The sequence below is a fragment of the Coenobita brevimanus genome, chromosome 90 (genome assembly GCF_032717465.1).
Source record: "Coenobita brevimanus isolate Jiangsu-jjx chromosome 90, ASM3271746v2, whole genome shotgun sequence".
NCBI lineage: Eukaryota > Metazoa > Arthropoda > Malacostraca > Decapoda > Coenobitidae > Coenobita > Coenobita brevimanus.
This window is the reverse complement of record NC_137043.1, coordinates 24754797-24779525: the sequence shown is the minus strand read 5'-3', so window position 1 is coordinate 24779525 and position 24729 is coordinate 24754797. Positions and strand designations below refer to the sequence as shown.

At 41.1% G+C, this 24729-nt stretch overlaps 1 protein-coding gene across 1 annotated transcript; it reads right to left on the bottom strand.

Moving 5' to 3' along the window:
- Positions 1-1950: 1950 nt before the first annotated feature.
- Oda (Ornithine decarboxylase antizyme) lies at positions 1951-24563 on the bottom strand. The gene is made up of 5 exons (XM_080281643.1): positions 24529-24563; positions 18833-18933; positions 16294-16475; positions 10774-11014; positions 1951-4272 (listed from the first exon to the last, which is right to left on the bottom strand). Exons 1-5 carry the CDS (start codon positions 24561-24563, stop codon positions 4163-4165), a joined length of 669 nt encoding a protein of 222 aa, XP_080137769.1. The 3' UTR covers positions 1951-4162.
- Between the last annotated feature and the right edge of the window lie 166 nt (positions 24564-24729).

The window sequence follows — 24729 nt, the reverse complement described above, 5'->3', positions numbered from 1 at the left end:
TGCAACCTCCTGAAATGGAAGCCCCATGAGCACTGAAAGCTTATGGCTGGCAGTGTGTGACAGCAGACCTAGGATTCACCAAGTACAGTCAAACATCAACTGGTGAATTTCAGAGGTAGGAAAATGCAAGAAAATCATTCATCTTTGGCCCTATCTCTAAGAAAGTGTGTTGAAGACTTTTTGCAGTGGGCATATTTTGTAAAGCTTCCCCCCCCCCCCCCAAAAAAAAAAGAACCATTGTCTATGTACTTACTACCTCCTGCTGAATGCACATAACTTCAGGAATTATCATTTCAACCCTTTCAGCCCCAAAATATATATTTTTTATATTCTGGCAATGGACACGTAATATTTTTCAGCTTGGTAAGATGTCCTCTGGTTGAATGTCAAGCACATGGTAATTATGTACTGATGTAGTACTAGCTTGATTATGGCACAAAGATACTAGAAAACTTGGTTACGTGCAGAAGCAGGTGTTGTAACTATACCACCACTGCTTATCTAACCACCATGACTCACAGAATACTTCTAACCTCTTCAGTTTGAGTACATACTAATCTTTTCTACCTACTACCAAACAACTTCATTTACCATGCAGACCCTTCCTGTTAAAGGGTTTAATGAAGGCTATCATGCCTCGATTCATAGTAACTTTTAATCAGAAAAAATATTCCTGGATGCAAGAATGAAACAAAAATCAGATTGACAGGGTTTACAGACAAATAAAAATACTTTTTCCATCAGCGAATTGCAAGAACTTAGTAGCAGAGTAACCACAGTCTGTCTAGCAAAGCAGACTGATAAACCACAGGGATACACTTGTCCTTGCAGGGTCACCCTGTGTAGTAATTGATGTTCCCCTGTGGTGAACAGCACCTTGTCAGTGAAGTGCAGGGATAAGTGTGGAGGTTGATTTCTGGATGGATGCCACATTTGCAAATCTACAAAGTTAACCGACACCACAGTAGGCTCAACGTAGTTATTTGGTTACATAGCTAACAATCAGCATTGTAAGTAGTTTCAAGGGCTGTGAGAAACCACAAGACAGATCACTCAGTGTGGAGTCACCTTAGGAAGAGGCAGGCAGCACCACCTCATGGCAGTGGATGATGGTCACAACCACCTATCACCAGCAAGAGCCTTACAAAATGTGGTTTGATTCAAATGAGTAGTTTATTCTTAGAGCTCTAAGATTAAACATTAAATCATTAAGTGGAATGAAAGCCTCAACAATTAGATAGCCATTTTATGGAATGCCTGCAGTTAGTTGGTATGGTCAGGGTGCTGAAGAGGGTCACCTTCATATGGTGGCACCATGATGATTAGGCAGTGGAGTTGCCTAAATATAAAACATCACTCAATCCCCACCATATCCAACAACAAAAAGATGGTGTACTGCAGAAGGACAGCTTTGACCTGCAATCTACTGGGCTATGTTCAGATGAGCCTCGGGTTGGAAACTGTACTACTAAGAACAGTCAGCCTGCATACTACATGAAGGTGAAACTCATTCTGTCTTCCTGTGCTTCAGAAATTATAAAAAATTGTGAGCCTGCACTCCACACTGCAATTCAAAGTTTAGGTGTTCGTTCCTTAGAGCTCTGCTGTATAAACAAGATGCTACACTTGTTTTCATCACATAGCCGTAAAATCACACTTTTGTACTGTATAGTAGGACTGGTCATATTAAAACATTTGTATTGTTGTGTGATTTATTGAATAACAAAAAGGATCCTTGTAATACTAATCTCCCAGTAAAATGAACTGTAAGATAAATCCTTACTTGTAAAAACCTTAAAAATTACTTTCAAGTGAGTGACTAAAAAAAAAAAAAATGGTGTTGAACATACCAACTCCCAATCAACGCCATGAAACAAATGAGCATCTAATCATACTGGGGATTCTACTTAAAAAAATTATATGGAATGAAATAGCAACTGTATACTGATATTTTATTTTTTTTTTGTCATTTTGTAGTTTTCCACTTTTTTTTTTGGTAAGCTTTTGTTATATTTCCCAAATATATACGTGCCTACTAGCAAACAACAGGTCAGATGTCGTGTGGAGGGTGAGAGGGAGGCCACCCGATGCCAGGAGTCACCAGCAAGCAGAGGAACACAAACGAAAGTCCTGAATGCATTAATTTAGATTAAATGAACTGGTACAAGCCAATCCTAAACTGTCCCTTTATACATCTAGGGGTCTGAGGCCAGGCTACTGTAGTACAGTGCATCTAAGGATAGATGATCAGTCTACTTCCACTGGTGGCATTACATAATCGAAAAACCTCCAGTTACATCTAGGGGATCGAACCTATGTGCATGTCGAGGCCATCACTCCAACTGGGGCATTCTAAACACCAAACCACCAGGTGCCCTATGAAATGAACCAAAACAACACTAAAAATTCAGAACTAAATTAGAGGTACTGCAGCCACCATTAACTGATAAACAAGCACCACATCATTACTCAACTACCAGCTTCTCCATCCTCATATCTTCCATCTAACAGACAGTACAGAGCCAAAGTAAATAAGAGCATGGCTGGACTTTCATATTCGTCAATTATTAAAACATTCAGTGATTGTACCACACACATACAAACATACACAACACGCCCAGCAAATGTGCAAATCTTTGGTCCTCAGGCATTACAACTAGTCTATAAAAAAAGTAAATTCCCATACTAGCATGATTTACCACCCATAAAATACTGATGCAACAATGCACACTCCCACAATAAATCAATTATGAGCAAGAAAACTACTGTAACATTATCCTCACATGAATTATGATCAGAGCTAAGTGAAAGTGACAAGTGATGATTTTGATGCAAGATGTGACCTGAAGCAGTCAACTGAAGTTAAGCGATGTGCTACCACTGAACAACTATGGACCTTAAATTCATCACACTACAGATACTGTAAACCAAAACTGGGTATTCAGGATACGACTATTGCACAAGTAAGACTTGAGACCAGTAATGATAGAAGTTTGATATCAAAGTCCCTGATGAACAGAAACTGGTCAATATACCAGTTGGGAAAAAAAAAAAAAAAAAGTGACCAGTACCCATAAAAAATTCTGATATCCATATGGCTGCTGCAGAAATAATAAGACTTATGACTAGTACTGAAAAAATTTGGTATCCTTGTGCTTGCCCCTGCTTCCCATACACTGGCACCCCCTTCAATGCACCTGCCACAGAGCCACCTTCCTCGCCCCCCTCCACACCACCTGACAACGTGGGGATTGGAAAAAAAAGAAAAAAAAAAAGAATGTAGTTCCTCTCTCTGCCACACTCAACCAGGCAACACCAGTCTTCCAAAAAGCTCAAAACTTTACTTTCCCTCCTGGAATAATACTTTGTATCTGCTGAAATTAAACTATACAAAAAGTCTAATCATGCTCAATTTATATTGTATGAAAAAAAATAGCAAGTAAACAAAGGACAATGCTAAATTCATTATCTAAGTAACTGAAAATGTGACGAGCACAAAAATGAATACGCTTACATTATACAAACAGTATAAAACTTAAGGTAAGGATTCTGTAAAACATCCTGTCCTGTCAACCTTGCTTCCACTAACTTCCATACATAATATGCCACCAGGATTTACAAGTTGTTGCTCATAGTTCGCAATTCCCACCAAGATATCATTTGGGGTTATCTTAACTAGGATATTTATGCATACTTCCACCTTTAACCCCTCCAAACTGATGTTTTTTTTATTTTTTATTCCTAATAACTGCAGACAATTTTATTAAATTTGGGGGAGACTTCTGAACTGGAGAGGTAAAATGTACCATTCACTTAAATCTATGACGAGAGGTTTCCGCCAGGGTGAATAAAAATAGAGCAAGAACAAAATAAAACATTTCACCAGACTGAAGGGGTTAATATCCTAACAATCAAACAGGGCAAACAACAACATATTAACCTAAAATTTCTGCCATATACATGATCATCAATTAAGACCTCTGGTTAAACTACAATAACTGAAATCCCTAAACCTACCATTCAAAAAATTTAAAACATTATGAGCAACCACAACTATCCTGTATGGCAGATTGTTGTTTTAAGTACTGAACAAATGGGCAGCTCTAAATCTAGACTGGAGAGCCAGGTGTAGCCTGGGTGGATGTGGGCCGACGGGTGTGCTTCACTCGATCTCATACACCATGGAGAAGTGGTCAGGGCTGGGCGGGGCAAGTGGGTGGCCAGGTGGGAGGGCCACAAACCCCAGGAACATGAACGTTCGGATGAGCATTGCTGCAGGAGGAAAGAAGGTCATTTGCCTGATGAAGGTACATTTGCTTGAGTGCTTGTACTGATGTAGGTTGAAAAGCCAGAGGATGGATGAAAATACACCTGGCTTGGGAAACTGCTGAGGGTAGAAACAAAAATGTTTGGATGAGATTTGCTGCACAGAGAAAAATGTTTACCAGCAATGCCCTATGGAGAGAAAACCCTTCAGAAAAAATGAGACCGGTTAATTCTTGCATCTGAGGGTCGGACTAAAAAAAAGGATGCAAACCAATTTTTTCAGAGTGGCAGATTGCTGAAGCTGCAGTAATTAAGAAAACAGATACAACAGTGCTGCAAAGCGAGGGGTTGAAGGGAGTCTGTAAAAGGAGGGGAGTCTAAGCAAAAGTCTCTGACTCCACTCTATTCAGGGGAGCTGTGAGTAAGACGCCCCACCAAATGAGGGTTGTACTCCACATATGGGGTGAGTACAACCCCTGTACTATGTCAGCAGCCGTGTGGGGCATGAAGAAGGCTCAAAGTGATCTTTGAACACCTAATCTCTTGGAAGCAGGTTTTGCGAGAGGTAATGCTATCTTTCCATTACAGGTAGAGAAAATTAAATGCCAAGAACATAAAACATATGAAGGATTGAGCTGTAGCTTTATTGCTGAATACTGAAGCATACAACTACATGAAAAAGGTGGGACTAAACTGGTACTGACCTAGTGAGAATTAAGAACCAATTAAAATGTCACAGGGAGCTGGTAAGGAGAGAGAGGGCTTGAAGGGAGACCAAGATTCAGATGGAGAGATTGTGTGGAGCGAGATATAAGAACTGCATATTGCATAGAGAGCAACAACAAACAGAAGAATGAGGAGATGCACAGGAGCAGCCCAACTCAACTGGAAATATGACTATGAAAAAAGTCGAACAGGATTATTTAGCTCAAGGTCAGAAAAGAAATGATCAATGTTCTCTAACACTGTCATCACATACTGTTTTTCCTCTATCCAAGCACAACAATCCCTGATATATCAAACTAACTGGGGAGGCAAGGCTTATGATACACCTGATAATACCATATAGACAATATCTGTTGGGGTGATTTATGTCATCTGTTTTGATTTATACTAAATCTGGTTTGGTGGGTGCCTAACTAAACTATGTTTTCACACGAATTATGTGTGTATTTATACTGTGTACTGATACTGTATGGGCAAATACACTATTAAATACAGGTATCTGCTGGTATCCAAAGATCTGTCAGTTTCTGCTAATCCGAAGCATTATTATTATTATTATTATTAATTTTTTTCACCATAACCCTTTATCCAAATCAGCCTTCCCATTTATCTCAAAAAGGGCAAGATTTACTGAACTATACAAACTATTAGACAAAAATGCCCAGCCAACTCCCTAGAAACTTTAACAGTATCGTATTTTTTGCATCAAACCCTTTAATCAAATCAGCATTCCAGTGTATCTGGGAATAATCGTCCATGAACAACATTTGACAGAACCCCATTTACCCCAGGTGTTACTGACTAACCTGAATTATGTTGTAGATGTGCTTCTTTAAGTCTGCAATTATGACTAGCCTTGTATGGGGGGGGGGGAGGATGACTAAAACTGCATGATAATGCTGTCCAGTATGGCTAATGGACAAAACCCCATAAAACCCAGGAGTTACCAACTCATCTGAATTCTTGAAGGTGTTACACTTTTTTACTTCTCTATGTGTTAAGTGTTTATGACTGGTTATGTACCTGAGGAGGGGGGGGCTGTGATTAAGTCTACCATGACAACTTTATCTATCTATCTGACTATTGCCAGACGCCGTAATCCCGTACAGGGTGGCCACAAACAAATCGCCTCCATGTCGCCTTGTCCCCCGCCATTTCACTGCCCTGCTCCCAACTCACACCCCCCTCTCTCATATACCTCTCCACTCCATCCCTCCATCATCCTAGGCCTCTTCCTCCCTCTTCCCTCATCCTTTTCACTCACATACACTCTCCTCATCAGTCTCTCACCCTCCATCCTCTCCACATGGCCAAATCACCTCAGTGTGTTCCTCCTAATGCTTCCTATCACATCCACATCCACACCACAAAGCTCCTTTATATCCTCATTTGTCAGCCTGTCTCTCCGTGTGACTCCACAGGCTCCTCTTAAATAACTCATTTCTACTGCTCTCACTCTTGACTTGTGTCCTTCCAACAACATCCAAGCTTCACTTCCATACGTTACAGTTGGTATCACAAGACTGTCATGTAGTAACTTTTTCACTTCCTTGCGAACTTCCCTGTTTCTTATCACTGCTTTCATGGATCCAGCACCATTTCTTCCTTGTTGTACCCCTTCAAGCACTTCACCCTCCAAACTTCCATCCTTACTAATCACATTCACCAAGTACTTAAACATATTCACATTTTCCATTTCCTCACCATCCAACCTCACTGTATATTCACTGACTTCACCTCTCTCAAAGACAATCACTTTACTCTTCCCTACATTCACCTTTAGATTCAGTTTCTTACACACTCTCCCAAATTCATCCACCAAGCCTTGCAGCTTCCCTTAGTCTTCGCTCAACAACACAGTATCATCTGCAAACAACAGTACAGGGAGGTTCTAATCACTACCCTATCTCACTAGGGCCACTCCAACATCCATTGCCATACCTTGTATCTCTTATTACCCGACCCATGTACAAACTGAACAACCATGGAGACATGACATTCCTGTTTCAAACCAACCTTCAAAGAGAAAAATTCACTCAGTTCACCATCCACACATGCTGCAGCCTTAGCACCATCATACATACTCTTCACAGCATTCAACAACTTCCCATCTACTCTATATATTCTTAATACTTTCCACAATCTTTGTCTATCCACCCTGTCATATGCTTTCTCCAAATCCATGAAGGCTACAACTTCCTTCCCTTCTCTAGAAAGTCTTCCACTAAAGATGTAAGAATGAATATCTGATCTACACAACCCCTTCCCTTCCTAAAACCTCCCTGTTCTTCTCCAACTAATTCCTCTGTTATTTCCCTAAATCTGTCAATAAGTATCCTACCATACACTCTTCCTATTACAATAAGAAGACTAATGCCCCTATGATTACCAAATACTTCTTTTTCCCCTTTTCCTTTGTACAAGGGAATAATTATACCTGACTTCCAATCCTCCGGGACTCTACCTTCCTCCCAGGTCAAGCTGCAAATCTTCCACATCCATTCTACTACTACCTCTCCCCCATGCTTCAGCATTCCACCACACTCCATCAATTGATGGGGCTTTCCCCAGTTTGACTTTCTTCATTGCTTCCACAACTTCTATCCTACTGATTTCTTCCTGTCTTCTCACCTCCCTCCTCCTCCCAGCCATTCCCCAGCCACTTATACTCGCATTACTTCCATTCTCTATGTTCAACAATTCCTTAAAGTGTTCTCTCCATCTGTTCACTTTTCTCCCTTCTCCACTAGTAATCTACCATTTTTATCTTTCACACCCCCGCTAACTTCACTGCCACCCTATCTTATTCTGTTCACCCGTTTCCAGAACATTTTCTTACAGTCCCTCCACTTTACACTCAAATTCCTTCCAAATTCCTCATCCACTGTCATCTTACTCTCTCTTACTAATCTTTTCACCTCTCTCTTCCTTTCTAAATATAACCCTTTCTTCCGCCTCTCAACTTCTTCCACGCCCCTATTGCTCATCCATTCATTGTATGCTTTCTTCTTTTGTGCCACAGCCTGTTTCACCTCTTCATTCCACCATGCTGTTCCTTGCACCCCCTTCCATCTTCTCTTCACCCCACACACCACATCACATGCTGCACATATTTCTTTTGTAAATACCTTGCACACACCTTCTACGTCCCCCACCTGCTCTAATTCACATTTACCCAACAACTTTGTACAGTACAGAATTGCCACTGGACATAAACCCATCTAACTCAGGAATTAAAGACTTGTTTGAACTCTGCTGCAGATGTCGTGTGTAATTATGATTGGATATGTACTGGGAGTGGGGTAACTGAAGTCACATGAGTGACCTTCTATGGCCACCTGACAAAACTCCAAATAACCACATTATAACTCTCTCTCTCTCTCTCTATAAACAAACTTTACTTCTCAAAAGTCCTTCAGATAATGGAAGTAGCCTGTACCAGCAAGCAATAATAAACAGCAGCACAGAAAAAAGCCCACAAATATTACTTTTCTTCACCTTTCAATTTATCTTGTGGCTGTGTCACCTCTAACAATCAACCTTTTATTCAGTATATTTGAAGGCTGTCTGGTTGGCTCAAAGGCTTGATATAGCTGAAGGCTGGTTTAATGAACTCTGACATAGTAAGGGTTTATGTTACCAAATATAACAATGCTAAACCTAATTATATCACAGTATTAAGACAAATTTACAGATGTCCTTAACTTGCAGTCCAAAAATTTTTAAGCAAATCAGTTCAAGAGAAAAGGGATAAAAATAAATTTTTTCAGCAATATCTGTACAGACCTGTTGTCAGAAGAGATTAAAGTAAAACACAGTTTAAAAAGTGATCATCATCATTATCCTATGGTGCCAACAGTATAACCGTGCAGTTCTCCAGTTCTCTCCCCATTTCTCAAAATGGGGATGGAGGACTGGGAAAAGGTAACTTTCAGTCTGCAGTCCACTATGTCCAGAGGAACTTGAGGCCACAACAATTATGAAGTATTCTATTTATAGCAGACCCTGTACTGTATTTGTGTGGCAAATACTATCCATCTATCTATTGCCAGATGCCATAATCTCGCAAGGGGTGGCCACTTGACCGAGTTATTTGTTTTACAGGGAGAGGCACTAACCCTCCACCAACCCACTTGCTGACACGTAGGGAGCACGTATGGTTTGGTTATATGGTTACCACCCAGCGTAGTAAATGGTTTCTTGGCTTACAGGAAACCATTTGGCTTGTCACTCAATATAAAGCCACCTGTAAAGGAAAGAAAAGCAATAAGAAGTGACAGGAAAGATGGGAGAAATAGGAAGAGAGGAGGGAAGGCACAGAAAAAGAACAATAAAGGCTAAGGAAGAAGTAGGCAGCACTATATCAAGTGAGTGGATGATGGTCGCCACCACCTACCCATATATATTTCACTGAGCAAAGCAAAAAGTTACAAATCACATCACTGAAACCCATGTTGTATGGCTAACTGGTATAGTGAAATCCCAAAACTTTCCCAACTTCCTTTGGCCCTCCTAAAAAAATATACTCCTTCCTGATTATACCCAACATTCACTGTAGTACAGTACATATACAACATCTAAAACATCCTTTCTACCTATAGCCAGGAGTCATAATCCCCTAAGAGGTGGGAGTTTGTCTTTGAGTTAAGTGATTTTACAAGGAGGGACACTAACCCTCCACCAACCCACCTGCTGACACACAGGGAACATGTGTGGGTTGGTTTTATGTTTACCAACCAGCACTGTAAATGGTTTTCTGGCTTACATGAAAACCATTAGGCTTGTCACTCAATGTAATGCCACCTGAGAAGGAAAGAAGAGTAATATAAAGTGACAAAGATGAGGGGAAACAGGACGAAATAAAGGTGAAGGAAGTAGCTGGCAGCACTAAATCAAGTGAGTAGATGACGAATGACACCACTTACCATTCCTAAAATATCACTGTCTGAAACATCATTGGGCATAAAAATAAGCTAGAGTGTACAAAGTGGTAAACATATAAGTGATCACTTATCACAACAGGAGACTATGTGACATTTGGGTATTAGAGAAAGGGTATCTTCAGGTGACTTATCACCCTAGAGATAGGTGAAAAACTATTTTGAAAGCATAAAGCAATGAACAACTTAGTTAAAAGAAGAAAAAGTACATAGTAAGTGGTGGCAATTAGGTGAGGAAACAAGAGGCAGGTGGCAAGTGAATGTGTGCGAGTGGCCAGCTGAGAGTGTAAACAGATCATTTCATGTTCCATAACTTACCACTGTTTTTATCACCATTTGTCCTACAATTTAGCAGCGATGAATTATAAACATTTGTTTTAGCAAAATTCTACAAAAACACAATGCTTTGTTTATTCAAGGTGGGGCAAGTGTGCATCCCCATGATCTGACAGTGGAACTTTGGGGAGGATGGTATGTGACGGGAGCCAACTTCTGGGATTTTCCAGCATTATTATTTTTTTGTATTTATTTATTTATTTTAACATTTAGTGGGCCAGGTCAGGAATTCATTTTCCATGCAAAAAATGTTTGGAACTTGTAGGTCCACTTTATTTTTGTAACCTTACAATTTAAAAAACTTCCAATGGCTCTCTAGTTGTGAAAGGGTCAGTGAATGCCATATCTAACTTGTACTGTTCGAACACCTTCATTAAATTGAATAAAATCACCTGGAGCCAGAAGAAATACAAGATGTTCCTGGGCTCAAGGGATTAAATGGATTTCTCAGTTATGATACAAAGTACACAGATATAGTAAAGAAAAACTACCATACGAGACCAACCTCTGTCCGAGCGGTCCTTCCTGAAGCAAACGAGGACATGGGAGCACCCAAGTACCTCCTCAGCATATTCCAGGAGGGCCACAAAGGCCTCCTTGCTCCCCTCTGGGAGTTGTGTCACCCAGAGGTAGAGTCTCCGTCCTGCCACAGCCGTTTCCCATACCACTGTAGTCTGTTCTGCCAGTTGGAACTCAAAGCTCAGTCGCACACAGCCGCTCTTGGCTGCACTTACCACTTCAGTACCCTGTTAATTGGTTGAGGTGAAAATGTGGTCAATAAGTACATGAAGATGGAGTATGGGTATACCTTCTATGTAAAGAAAAATAATAATAATAATCTATCTATCTATAGCCCAACGCCCTAATCCCGCAAAGGGTGGCCGCAGACAAAACGCCTCCAAGTCACTATCACCCACCATTTGACTACCCTCCCCCCAACTCACCCCCCCCCCTCATATACCTCTCAACTCCATCCCTCCACCTCATCCTCGGTCTACCCCTCCCTCTCCCTCCCTCCACCTCACCTACATACACCTTCTTAGTCAGTCTTTCATTCTCCATTCTCTCCACATGTCCAAACCACCTCAGTGTATTTCTCCTAATCTTCTCAACCACATCCACATCTACCCCACAACGTTCCTTCACTTCTTCATTCGTCAACCTGTCCCTCCACGTCACTCCACATGCTCCTCTCAAGTAACTCATTTCCACTGCTCTCACTCTTGACTTGTTCCCCTCTTGCAAGGTCCACGCCTCGCTTCCATACGTCAGGGTAGGGATCACAATACCATCATGCAGTGACTTCTTAACTTCCATACTCACCTCATTATTTCTCATCACTGCTTTCAGTGTACCAACAACCTTTCTTCCCTGCTGTACCCTTTCACGTACTTCATTCCCCAAAGTTCCATCCTTACTCATCACACTACCCAAGTACTTGAATGCTCTCACATTCTCCATATCCTCACCATCCAACCTCACTGCACACTCTGTGACTTCATTCCTCTCAAACACCATAACTTTACTTCTGTTTACATTAACTTTCAGCTTCCTCCTCCTACACACTGTCCCAGATTCATTCACCAAACCTTGCAACTCCCATTCATCTTCACTCAACAATACTGTATCATCAGCAAACAGCAACACCGGAAGCTTCCAAATCTCACCCTCATTCATTAGGGCCAGCCCCACATCCACTGCCCTACCTTGCACCTCCTTTACAACCCCATCCATATATATATTAAACAGACATAGAGACATCACACACCCCTGTTTCAGTCCCACATCGAGATCAAAGAACTCACTCAGCTCACCATCCACTCGCACCGTAGCCCTAGCTCCCTCGTACATACTCTTCACAGCACTCAGCAATTTTCCCTCCACTCCATATATTCTTAATACCTTCCACATAACTTGCCTATCTATTCTGTCATAAGCTTTCTCCAAGTCCATGAAGGCAGCATACACTTTCCTTCCCTTCTCTAGATACTTCTCCACTAAACATCTTAGAACAAATATCTGATCTACACACCCTTTTCCCTTCCTAAATCCCCCTTTTCTTCTCCAACTAGCTCCTCTGTCATATGCCTAACCCTATCAATGAGTATTCTACCATATATTTTACCAGTCACACTAAGAAGGCAAATACCCCTATGGTTACCACATACTTCTCTCTCCCCTTTTCCTATGTACAGAGGAACAATTATACCTGATTTCCAGTCCTCTGGAACCCTTCCCTCTTCCCAAGCCAATCTACACAACTTCCACATCCACTCCACAACAATCTCACCCCCATACCTAAGCATTTCACCACACACTCCATCAATTCCTGGGGCCTTTCCCAGCTTAATCTTCTTCATCGCTTCCACTACTTCCGCCCTACTGATCTCTTCCTTCCTCCTCTCATCTCTTCTTCTCCCAGCCATTCCCCAACCACTTATACTCACACTGCTCTCACTCTCTACATTCAACAAATCCTCAAAGTGCTCCTTCCATCTCTTCAATTTCTCTCTCTTCTCCACCAACAATCTATTATTCCTATCTTTCACTCCCCTACTATTTCCCCTTTCACACTGCCTTACTTTCTTTACCTCCTTCCAAAACAATTTCTTACTCTCCCTCCATTTCACACTCAGATTCCTCCCAAACTCTTCATCCACTTTCTTCTTACTCTCCTTCACCAGTCTCTTAACCTCCCTTCTCCTGCCCACATATACCTCTCTCTTCTCTCTCTCATCTTCTCCCCTACCTCTACACGCCAACCATTCACCATATGCCTTCTTCTTTTGTTCCACAGCTCGTTTCACCTCATCATTCCACCATGCTGTCCCTTGCACACCCTTGCATCTCCTCCTCATTCCACAAACCGCCTCACACGCTGCGCCTATCTCTTCCGTGAATATCTTACATACGTCTTCCACCCCTTCCATCTGCTCTAGCTCATACCTTCCCAATCTTTCTTCCACTATGCTCTTATACTCTGTCATTTTCTCACTATCTTGCAATTTCTCCACTCTTCTCACAAAAGCTGCTTCCTCCTGTCTTCCCCTTCGTCTCCTCAACCACTTTCTTTGCAGCTCTACCTTGGCCATCACTAAGTGATGGTCCGAGACTCCATTCCCCCACCCTCTCCACACTCTTGCATCCAACACTTGTCTTCTCATTCGCTCATCCACACACACACGTAGTCTATCATTGCCTTTCGTTCAACAAGTTCACCATCCATCCTCCTCATTACTCTCCATGTATACTGGTGGATCATCTTATGACGAAAGTAGGTGTTGGCTATTGCCAACCCCTTACAAGCACAGATGTCCACCAAAGCACTACCATTCCCATCTACATTCCCATACAGAAGAATAAAGCTGAAAATTTTCCAGCTAAGTCAGCAAAGGAAGAAGAATAATTAAAAAGGCAAAATGAATGATGGCAGCAGCCTTTCACTGTCACTGCAATCCTTGAGGGGATGCTTGGGTTGAATTCCTGGGATGGAGCAACGAGTTTACTAATAAAAACTAAGAAAGCAATTAAATGATCTGATTGAAATCTCACAAATCCATGTACTGTACTTTATATATCAAGGGTGACTGTCTGAAGGGGCAAGCTGGAAGAAAATACTGTGGTAATGTTCGTTCTTGAGGATGCCAGTGTGAGGCCAAATGATATGAGAATATAAATGCACTACTGCAGCCACTGCATTTCATCCATCCATCGATCGTTTAATCCTACGTTGCCCCATGAGAAGCGTAGGAGCCTGGGGCTAGGAAAGTTGGTCCTGGCATTTAAGATGAGAGTGACCAGCCTCACTCATCCCTGACTGGCATTACGTGAGCAATAAATCCGAACCACCCCGTGGATATAAACCTTCACTGGCTCAATGCGATTGGAGCACCTTTATTACCCACTAAACCACCACATACCAAAATTTGGTTATATGGTTACCACCCAGCATAGTAAATAATTCCTTTAACGTAAACTCCTAGCTACAGTACTTCATTTCACTTCAAACAAACACCTGGGCTACACTGTATAAATATATAACAAAATTTAAAGGGGGGAGGGGGGTGGAACTTCATCAGGACAATTTTAGTCAAATATTTATACACACACTTGATGCAGTACTATTCTAAAATTTCATACTGTATAATGAAAGTTCAGAAAAACATTTGAAGCATCATGAATATGAAGCTTTATTATACCACAGTTGTACCAGGCTGCTACCCCAGTATGTAGCCACTTACCCACCCAGGTTGCTTTTTCTACATAAAAACCCAGGATTCATTTTGCAACTTTTTGTTTTTAATATTTTTGCAATTAGAATTATCCAAATATGGTAACTGCATAACAACATTACTTTCATCCTGTATCATTTAAACAGTTAAGTGCCACAGGCTTTAACTCACACCTTGTGCTTTGAGTGCTAACAAAAACAATGTACAACTTATGTAAACACCTGAAGATACTAGGTAAATCAAAAGCCTCCCCCATGACAGTCATAGACCACTCAGCCATCAGCAACTCCTGTACAGTAAACCAACCAAGGGAGTAATCAGTCTGGATGTTTTTTCTTTTCTATCCCTCATTGAGTGATACAGAGCAAATAAAATTACTGTACAGTTAGGTGCACTGGATAATGATCATGATTCTGCAGTAACATATTCAATTTTTGGTATGAAATATACTGGATAGACACACACACACACACACACACCCATCCACACCCACACCCACACACAATAATGCTTGTAAAACGATAACACCAAATTCCTAAGAAGTGTGAATTAACTCGCTGCACAGTTTGATGTCAACTTTCATCAGTGATGCTTCTTAAGCATTAAAAAAAAAAAAAAAAAAAAAAAAAGGTACTGTGGAGTCTCAAATATGTGCCTGTGATGGTGGTTTGCTTGTTTCATCCATTAAAGACAATGCAGTTTTGCTTTTTGGTGGTGCATTATTGTCATTGGTGGCGGTTTGGTTTTGCTTTCGCTGGTGCATTATGGTTCTGTTCAGTGAATTAGAGGGCTGGAAGTGGGTCTTGTTTTCAAAGTTGATATTAAGATTGGAAACTGGTCTCAGTTAGGCTCAAATGACACATATCTAGGTTAGGTTGCTTGGCATTTGGGTACGGCAATGCCTAAAACTGCTTGAAATTCATTGAATTCTTGTTTATTTTCACTATTAAAGGGGGGTGGGAAATAGGTTGGGGTTAATGTTTAAAAAGCATTTACTCCTCAAAGACCTAACAATATCTTTATATTTTACTTGTGGAATAAACATCACAGAAGAAAGTTGACTTAGAACTGTGCAATGAACTTATTTTACATTACTGTGAAGGAATCTGGTGTTAAAGAGTTGTAAACATTTACCTACACAGTAAACCCAATTATCCGTCATTGCTGCACTGAAAGTTTTCTTGTCACTTCACAAGAGCATGGTTTCAAGTTCTTCGAGAATACGGCTCAAAGTAGCCATTAAAAAAGAATAAATTAATGGAAATGGGGGGAAAGAATTCTTTCATAATTTGGTCTTGCAAAAGCTGTTCACGGGATCTGACAAGAACTGTAAATATCAAAAGACTGCCTCATCCAACACTACTATAAAAACTATTTCAACAGCAAAATATCTGGTTATACTTCATAATTCTTACAGTAACCAAATTAGCAGTATGGTGTATGAAACTTCAAAATGACCTAAAATGAAATATTTGGTAGTGGTGCCACACATTCATGACGGAAATGATACACACAGATTTCAGCTTCACAGAAGAGCCACATGCCTTATAAAAAGTTCTACAATCCTGTTATATATCATATGAAACCTGCACAGCTACAGCAAGTATACTGCAAAAAAGATGAATATGCTGTGAAATACTGGGGAAAAAAAAGTGCACCATTAACTCTCAAAATGAACTGTCAATAGATGTAAATAAACCAGGATGAGCAAGAAAACTCAAGAAAAAGTGGAATTTCCCAAGGTATTGAAACAAACAGGCTTGATATATTTTATATAAGGATTTTTCACCTACCGACACAGGCTTGGAGCGAGTGCCGGCCACAGGGGGCTCTAAAGGTTTCCCCACGCCGCTGCCCTCTGTGCTAGTAGACACGTAGGCGGCATGGGGGGCATCAAACCCACCACCGAGGCCCAGCACCCAGGTGGACCGAGAAGTGGCGCAGCCCCACACTGCTCCCACTACTACCTTCCGTACTGTTGAAGAAAAATGTACACATATTAGGTATGCTGTACCATATTAACCCTAATGTTATTTATTGGCTATAAGATACCAGAGTAAAGTAACAGTGCCAGAGCATTTGTTATCTACAGATACAACTTGCTTCCCCAGGGTGGTTTACCCCCAAACTTCAACCTATGGCTGTTTAAGTCCAACTGTTACTAATTTTTTATGAATGGAGGACATGTGTAATCTGGTGTATGGACTTTTTTTTTTTATTAATTGTTTTTCCTTCCTCTTATTTATTACTGTATATAAACTGTGTGTGTGATATAATATATATATATATATATATATATATATATATATATATATATATATAAATAACTGTGTCAAATGGCCACCCTTTGCAGGATTGTGGTGTCTGGCAATTGATAGATAGATAGATAAATATGTATGTATATAAAGTAATCTCTCCAATATCCGATGTAATACAGCCAAAAGCATGTACGGAAATTGGGTTCATCCGGTTATTGGGTCTGAGGCTTCTGGACAGGTACATATGGACCCTAACCCAGCCTAACTCAGAAAACTACCTACATATTGTACCTCCTTACCAGACATGCACAGCACCTATTTAAGACCCTATTCACATAAATAAAGGACACAAAGCATGGAATAAATGAAATGGAATTAAAGAATGAGGATTTAGAGGTGAGTATGGAAAATATTTAGCAGTTGACAGTGTACTTACAACACGTCCATGGTGGTTGTTACGAAGATTACCCCACCTCTAAGGCTCTGACAGTGGTGAAAATGCTCTTGAAGCATGTACAGTAATCCAGTGTTGTGCTGCACTTAATCCTTAACACTGTGAATTATAACTGTTTAAACAAAAACGAGAACAAGCAGCAGCTATCTTGACGATCGTTTACTCACGATGGTGGTTGAGCAGGAACTGGGGAGGTAAAGGGGAGCGGGAAGCACATGTAAACACAGCTGTTTAGCAGCGTGCGCCAAATTCAAATTACGGGTGAAAAAAATTCTTCTTCCTTTTTTTTTTTTTTTTTTGGGGGGGGAAGTAACCGGACATTGGGGTGTCCAAATATTGGGCATCCGGATATTAAAGAGATTACTGTATCTATCTATTGCCAGACACCTCAATCCCGTTCGGGGTGGCCACAAACAAACCGCCTCCATGTCGCCCTGTCCCCCGCCATTTCACTGCCCTGCTCCCAACTCACACCCCCTTCTCTCATATCTCTCCCCACCCCATCCCTCAATCTCATCCTCGGCCTCTCCCTCCCTCTTCCCCCTTCCACCTTACTCACATACACTCTCTTCATCAGTCTTTCACCCTCCATCCTATCCACATGGCCAAACCACCTCAGTGTATTCCTCCTAACGCTTCCTATCACATCCACATCCACGCCACAACGCTCCTTTATATCCTCATTTGTCAGCCTGTCTCTCCATGCGACTCCACAGGCTCCTCTTAAATAACTCATTTCCACTGCTCTCACTCTTGACTTGTGTCCTAACAACGTCCAAGCTTCACTTCCGTACGTTAGAGTTGGTATCACAAGACTGTCATGTAGTAACTTTTTCACTTCCATGCTCACTTCCCTGCTTCTCATCACTGCTTTCAAGGAACCAGCAACCTTCCTTCCCTGCTGTACCCTTTCAAGCACTTCACCCTCCAAACTTCCATCTTAACTCATCACACTACCCAAGTACTTAAACGTACTCACTTTTTCCAATTCCTCATCATCCAACCTCACTGTACATTCACTGGCTTCACCTCTCTCAAAGACCATCACTTTACTCTTCCCTACATTCACCTTTAGATTCCGTTTCTTACACACTCTCCCAAACTCATCCACCAAGCCTTGCAGCTCTCCTTCGTCTTCACTCAACAACACAGTATCATCTGCAAACAACAGTAAAGGGAGTTTCCAAACACTACCCTCTCTCACCAGGGCCACTCCAACATCCTCTACCCTACCTTGTACCTCTTTTATTACCCCACTCATGCACAGATTGAACAACCATGAGACATGACACATCCCTGTTTCAACCAAACCTTCAAAGATATATATATATAGATAGATAGACAGATATATATATATATATATATATATATATATATATATATATATATATATATATATATCTGCTAGCCACAAGCCATAAAGATGAAGCTATGAAATTACATTTTATCTACTACTATTTCTGTACTTTCGACAATCTAATGAGACTGACAGCTTTTAACCCCCATCACAATAATTCTTATCAACCTGATAACCTTCCCAGTCACTGTTTTAAGACTTTTTGTTTTTAATTTGATTTTTTTGCCATCAGATCAAGTGTTTGAGCTCGAACTCATCATCACCCTCATTTTCTTGTAATTTACGCCTCTTGGGCGGGTATGAGGGCAGCAATAAACCGCCAGCACAGTGGGAGGTACACTGGCGTGAATCCTCCATCGGTGGGCTACAAACGGGAACTGAATTACTATATATGCGGTATCTGGCAACTGCTGTGTGGCAGGGCCTGGCGACAGCTCCTGGTAGCATAGAGGGAGACTTAACATTCCCATGGAAACCACTGACACTTCCTTGTGTTTGAAATTATGGCGCGGAGACCCATTGCCTCACATGAGGCGATCAGTGTTGCCAGGGGTGGCCTGCATATCTTACTAAATATGCAGAATTTGGCAACTGTGGTATGGCAGGGTTTGGCAACAGTTCTGATGGTGTAGAAGGAGAGTCACCATTCCCATGGAACCACTGACGTTTCCTTGTGCTTGAAATTATGGTGCGGACTGCGAAGACCCATTGCCTCAAGTGAGCCAATCAGTGCGGCCGAGGGTGGCCTGCATGTCGCCTCATAATTATGAGGCGATAAGCGCGGTGGGGGTTAAACCCTTAACGGCAACATTCCTTTTAAAAGGACCTATCCACAGACTGCACCATTTCTTTTAAAATCCACACCTCTTTTTCAAAAGCCGCACCCTGTATTCTGCCGCAAGTACGTTGTGTATTCATCCGCTCGTGCTTGGGGTTGCCAGTTTGTCATTTTAGCTTCCTGCTGACTGCATTGCCCACACAAATGAGGCTAGTTTGCTACAGCAACACACAAAAACATCAAAAATGACGTTATTTCCGCTTATCTCTATGGTAACGTAGGAGCATCTAGACATTCACTAAAGTGCCAGTAGGTAAATAGAAAGGTTTAGCTTTCTTGTGCGTGTATTATTTTTTTTATGTGTATTAATAAAAAAATGTTTGACTTGAAAATGGGTGACTTTAGGGTGGATTGCTGCACTAGAGGCATCACTTTCGCCACCTTGGTTGCAGTCAAGAGGTTAATTTCTAAATGTGACAGACAGCAGAATCCAAAGTTGGCATCAAATGTCCTATCAACTCTCGTGCCTCTCTCTTTACAAACTTTGAAAAGCTGTGTGGTGGACCTACAGCAAAGACGTTTATGACACTGATCTGAGGCCAAAGACATCAGGGTTGGCTGCTGTGGCTTCAGTATTCTAATGTTCAAATTGCATGGAGAGAACAACAGAAGAGGTGACAGGACCTGAAGCTGACTGTACATCATCCTGCCCCAAACAGTCAACATACGGTATAGCTGTTACTGAAACGAGTACAATACAGTACATCACACATAACTAAAGGGAATGAAAAATGTACAGTACTATACTCAGTTTTTTTTTTTTTTTTTTTTTTTTTTTTTTTAATCAAGGCGAAGATGTACTTGACAGGCTGGTGATGATTGGCTTAATGCAACATTGTTTCATAATCTCTTTACTTGTTAGCATTATTAATTGACAGCATATATCTAAGGGGAAAATTTGGGTCAGTAAATGTTATTTGGACATGTTGCATTCATCCAATCATCACCAAACTGTCAAGTGCATCTTCGCCTCAATAAAAAAATGAGTATAGTACAACCTAAGTTGTGGCCACCCCAAATGGGATTGTGGCGTCTGGCAATAGACAGATAGATAGATAGACAACCTAAGTGTAGGAAAAGCTGTGCTTGTTCATGCTAGTCTTGTCAAAGTGCTAAGCAGTATTTTTAAGAGGCATGTCTGTTGTAGTGCCACTGACATCTTTCAAAAACAGATGAAGTCACAGAAAAGCTTTGGATTGCAAGCTATTAACCTCTTTCGTGCTAGGATGTTTCCATTTTGTTCTCTATACCCCATGCCAAGCAATTTTATTTAGCTCTGGAGACCCCTTCAAACAGAAGGGTTTAAACAAGGTTCTCTCCAAATCCTCTACTTTGAAAACTATCCAAAGCTGAATAAAATCATCCAGAAATATCTATCCATAATGAGATGCTTCAAAACTGAAAAAGGTGGCCTTAAATAACTGCCTCAATGCCACTCTGTCCTGCCATCAAGCTCCCCTCTTTAACTCCCCCCCTCCCCCCACACATCTCCATGTCATCCCTCCATCCCATCCTCAGCCTCCCCCTCTACCTTACTCACATATTTTTATAAACTCTCATTCTCCATTCCCATCACCGTGCTAAATTATTGATATTTCTCTTAATGCTTTCCAGCACATCCAAAGCACCATAATGCCCACTTCTCTACCTGTCTGTCTCTCCACATAGCTTCACATGCCCCCCTCGAATCGATGTCCAGTCCTCTCACTCAGTTTATGTCCTTCCAGCCGAGCTCTAGCTTCACTTTCAAATACAGTAAAGTCTTGATATACTGGACTGCAATATGCTGGAATTCGCTTTTATTGGAATCGAGGAGCCGAGTGGACTAAATTCTTATCTATCGAAAAAGTCTGATAAAGCCAGAGGCGATCTGGACTGCCTGACCACTTGAGCTATTTTCACAAGGTAAATATAAGACATGTTTATCAGTGTACAGTACAGTATTATTAGATATATTATACCATTTGATTATTGTAGTGAATGTACAATACAGTACAGTACTGCAATGGCAGTGAAAAATTGTTGGTGTGATCCAGACTAATGTTTCATATATCGGAAAAATTCCAAGTTTGCAGGGGGGAGTCCAGATGTCGCGTTATTGGAATTTCACTTTTTTCAGAATGGCTTGGGCCCCAATCAGTCCATTATAATGAGCTTTTAGCCTCCTGTTGAGTGGAGATCGCAATCCTGCCATGCAGTTTTTTTTTTTCTTTTCTGTTTTTACTTCCAAGCTCACTTTTCTATTCATTATCATTGATCTCAGAACCTACCATTGTCTTTTTACAATGAAATTAATCATATTACATCAATGTACGGTATTTCTTTCATGGGTATCGTGGACACAATTATCATGGGATGAAGTTTTGGTTAATTTTCGGTAGTTCACATCACCGACCCAGGAAATCTGACACAACTATGCTGTAGGAAACTTTGTTTTGAATCTATTCCACTATAAACTTGTATTCGGAAATATATATTCAATGTGAAAATCCTATATTCACCGCGGATCTCCGCCGACGTATGCAAATAGCCAGCCACATTTAACGTTTCAAACGTGTATTTTTTTATATCTGAAAGCTGGCTGTCAAACGCAAGTGAGGTTAGGTTTGGTTAAATCATTAAGTTTCCCATTGCTTTGACACGAGATACACGGACGTGTCCAGCCGGTGCAATGGTTGGTAAACAACGCGGCCAGACGGAGAGATCGTCGGTAAACACTGCCGTGCAACCTGGCCGCTTCCATAACTACCCAAAAATATGTTTATTTTGCATTGGGTACGCCTAATCTCCAAAACAAGTGATTTCCGAAAGAAAATGCCACTCAAATTCATTCAGATTGCACTAAAATCGACCAGAAAAAATATTTTTTTGATTTCGAAAGTGAACTACCGAAAATTGACCGCAGTTTTTTCACCTTACACATTTTTTTTTTCCCCAATAAACAAGTCACTACGTATTTTTTTTGACATTCTCGGCGTTATTTCAGAATAACACCTAACTAATGGAAACTATGCTCATCATTTAGTTTATGCAATTTTTAAACAAACTTTCTTCTAAACACATCTGTTGCAAATGCAATTTTTGGTACTGTACTTGGTAAATATGAAAGTGGGGGAGACTGTCTAGCCCCTAGCTCAGTCTGTTACAGTATGTTAAAATCAGATTAGGCTACGTAGGGCCAGGTTAGGTCAGACCAGGTCACATCAGGTTATTTTAAGGTAGATGCAATAAATGATGTACGAAGGGTGATCAGAAAGTAATGACAGTTCGTGCTATAACATGAAAACCTTAAATGATGGGAGGTAGGGGAGCAAGGAGAGTGCAGAGTTGCCTGTCCTTACGAGTTTGAACTTGTCGCCGTATGCCTGACTTTCCTTGTTTTATTGTTGTGAGTGAATGCTTCACTCTTGTTTTTGCTCTCTGGCCAGACACATGGTTTACTCGAAAGAAGGCTGCAGGTTCTACATTTTTACGAGGTGGAAACTGGGAAGGAAAGCAACAGAGATTCGAGGGGAATTATTACAAGTTTATCCAGACACTACTCCTTCCCTGGATTCGTGCTTTCACAGCAGGAAAAACTGAATTGAAAGATGAACAACGCTCTGGACGCCCCCGGACATCTGTGACCGAAGCAACAACTGTCCGTGCACGGTCCATCATTGACGAGGATCCAACTGTAACTCTTAGGTTCTTAGCCTTGGAGCTTGATATCAGTTATGGGAGTGCATATGACATCGTGCATGAACAGTTACACCTGAGGAAGAAGTGTTGTCGATGGATACCCCATTTGTTGACTGATGAGCAAAAGACTGAACGGGTGAGGATTTGTCGTGTCTGGCTTGCTGAATTTGAACCAAATGGTCCAAAACGGTTCTCAGATGTTGCTACTGGAGATGAGTGTTGGATTTCATTCTTCACAACCCGTGACAAGCAGTCAAACATGGTGTGGTTGGGTGAAGAAGACCCTCGACCTCAGATTTTGAAGGAAGGATTTCGCAGCCGGAAGCGCCTTTTCACCATCTTTTTCAATTCTCAAGGACCAAATGCGTGGATGTGATGCCTGAAAAGTCCACTATCACAGCCCAATACTACACAGACCAGGTCCTTCCACAAGTCTTGGAACACAAGGCCAACACCGCACCAACCCGCCGTCGGTCTCGCCTTTTGCTGCACCACGACAATGCTGCACCCCACAAAGCTCGCCTCACTATGCAGTACCTGGAACAAGGTATAACTCTGCTCCCCCACCCACCCTACTCCCCTGACCTGGCTCCCTGTGCCTTTTGGTTGTTTCCAAAAATTAAATCTGCCACCGCTGGGAAGCAATTTCATCGCATCCAAGACTTGGCACGGACCGTCAATTCAGAACTCCGAAGTATACCGTCTTCAGAGTACCACGCTTGCTTCATGAAGTGGAGAAAGAGAATGGAACGCTGCATAGAGGTTGGAGGGGAGTACTTTGAAGGAATGTGAGTCATAGTTTGATAGTTCTTCATGCTAATAAAAGTTTATGGACTCACTGTCATTTCTTTCTAATCACCCCTCGTAGTAGGAACTAGTGAATCTCCTCCCCCCCCACGTTCCTTACTAGGTACGTACATGACATCTGCAACACATGCTTATGAAAGTGCTTACTCTTGTTTAAATTCAGTAATGAGGATATCTATTTGTTTCTTGGGTGTACTTCCAAAAATTTACCTTATTTGCTTGGTTGCATTTTCTCAAACATTCTTAGTTTTGCTACAAAATGTATGGTAACTGTAAATTTTCAAAATAAAAAAGAACTCAAACTAAAGCACGAGTGTCTCACTAGAAATAACATTTAATGCTTTAACTACATGTACACTTATAAATCTCGTTAATCAAAGATTTATGCCAAAGGAAACCTGAAAAAAATAAGTTAAACATTTCATGTTAAGCAGATATGCTAATAACCAACATGGCAGACTGAGCAAGGTACACACACACACCAAAACTGAAATGGATAACCCACATGAAAACAGTACCATACCAAGAAACTGGCACAGCAATGATCGCCATTCCTGAACAATGAAAGTATTCAACAGATCAAGTTGGATTTATCAAATTTGGTCCTAGAAAATCAGTATAACAAATTCTCACCTGTTCTTTTTAATAACCTCGTGCTCCACAATCATCTTGATATCGCACATTGATTTCAGTATCGCACACTTTCCCTAGCAGTTGTAGTAGTTGTAGGTGGGGCGTAACCTTCGTATCGGACACTCTCCCTATGTTACGGCACTAACTGCCCTGACAAGTCTAAAAATTCAGTTAAAGGCAAGTATTTCTGCAGTCTTCGTG

Coding starts and splice junctions, on each gene's coding strand:
- Oda (XM_080281643.1), bottom strand. CDS start 24,563: ATGATTGTGGAGCACGAGGTTATTAAAAAGAACAG. Junction 18,934..24,528: donor GAGGTTATTAAAAAGAACAG/GTGAGAATTTGT, acceptor TCCCGTTTGTAG/CCCACCGATGGAGGATTCAC. Junction 11,015..16,293: donor CTCGCTCCAAGCCTGTGTCG/GTAGGTGAAAAA, acceptor ACCAATTAACAG/GGTACTGAAGTGGTAAGTGC.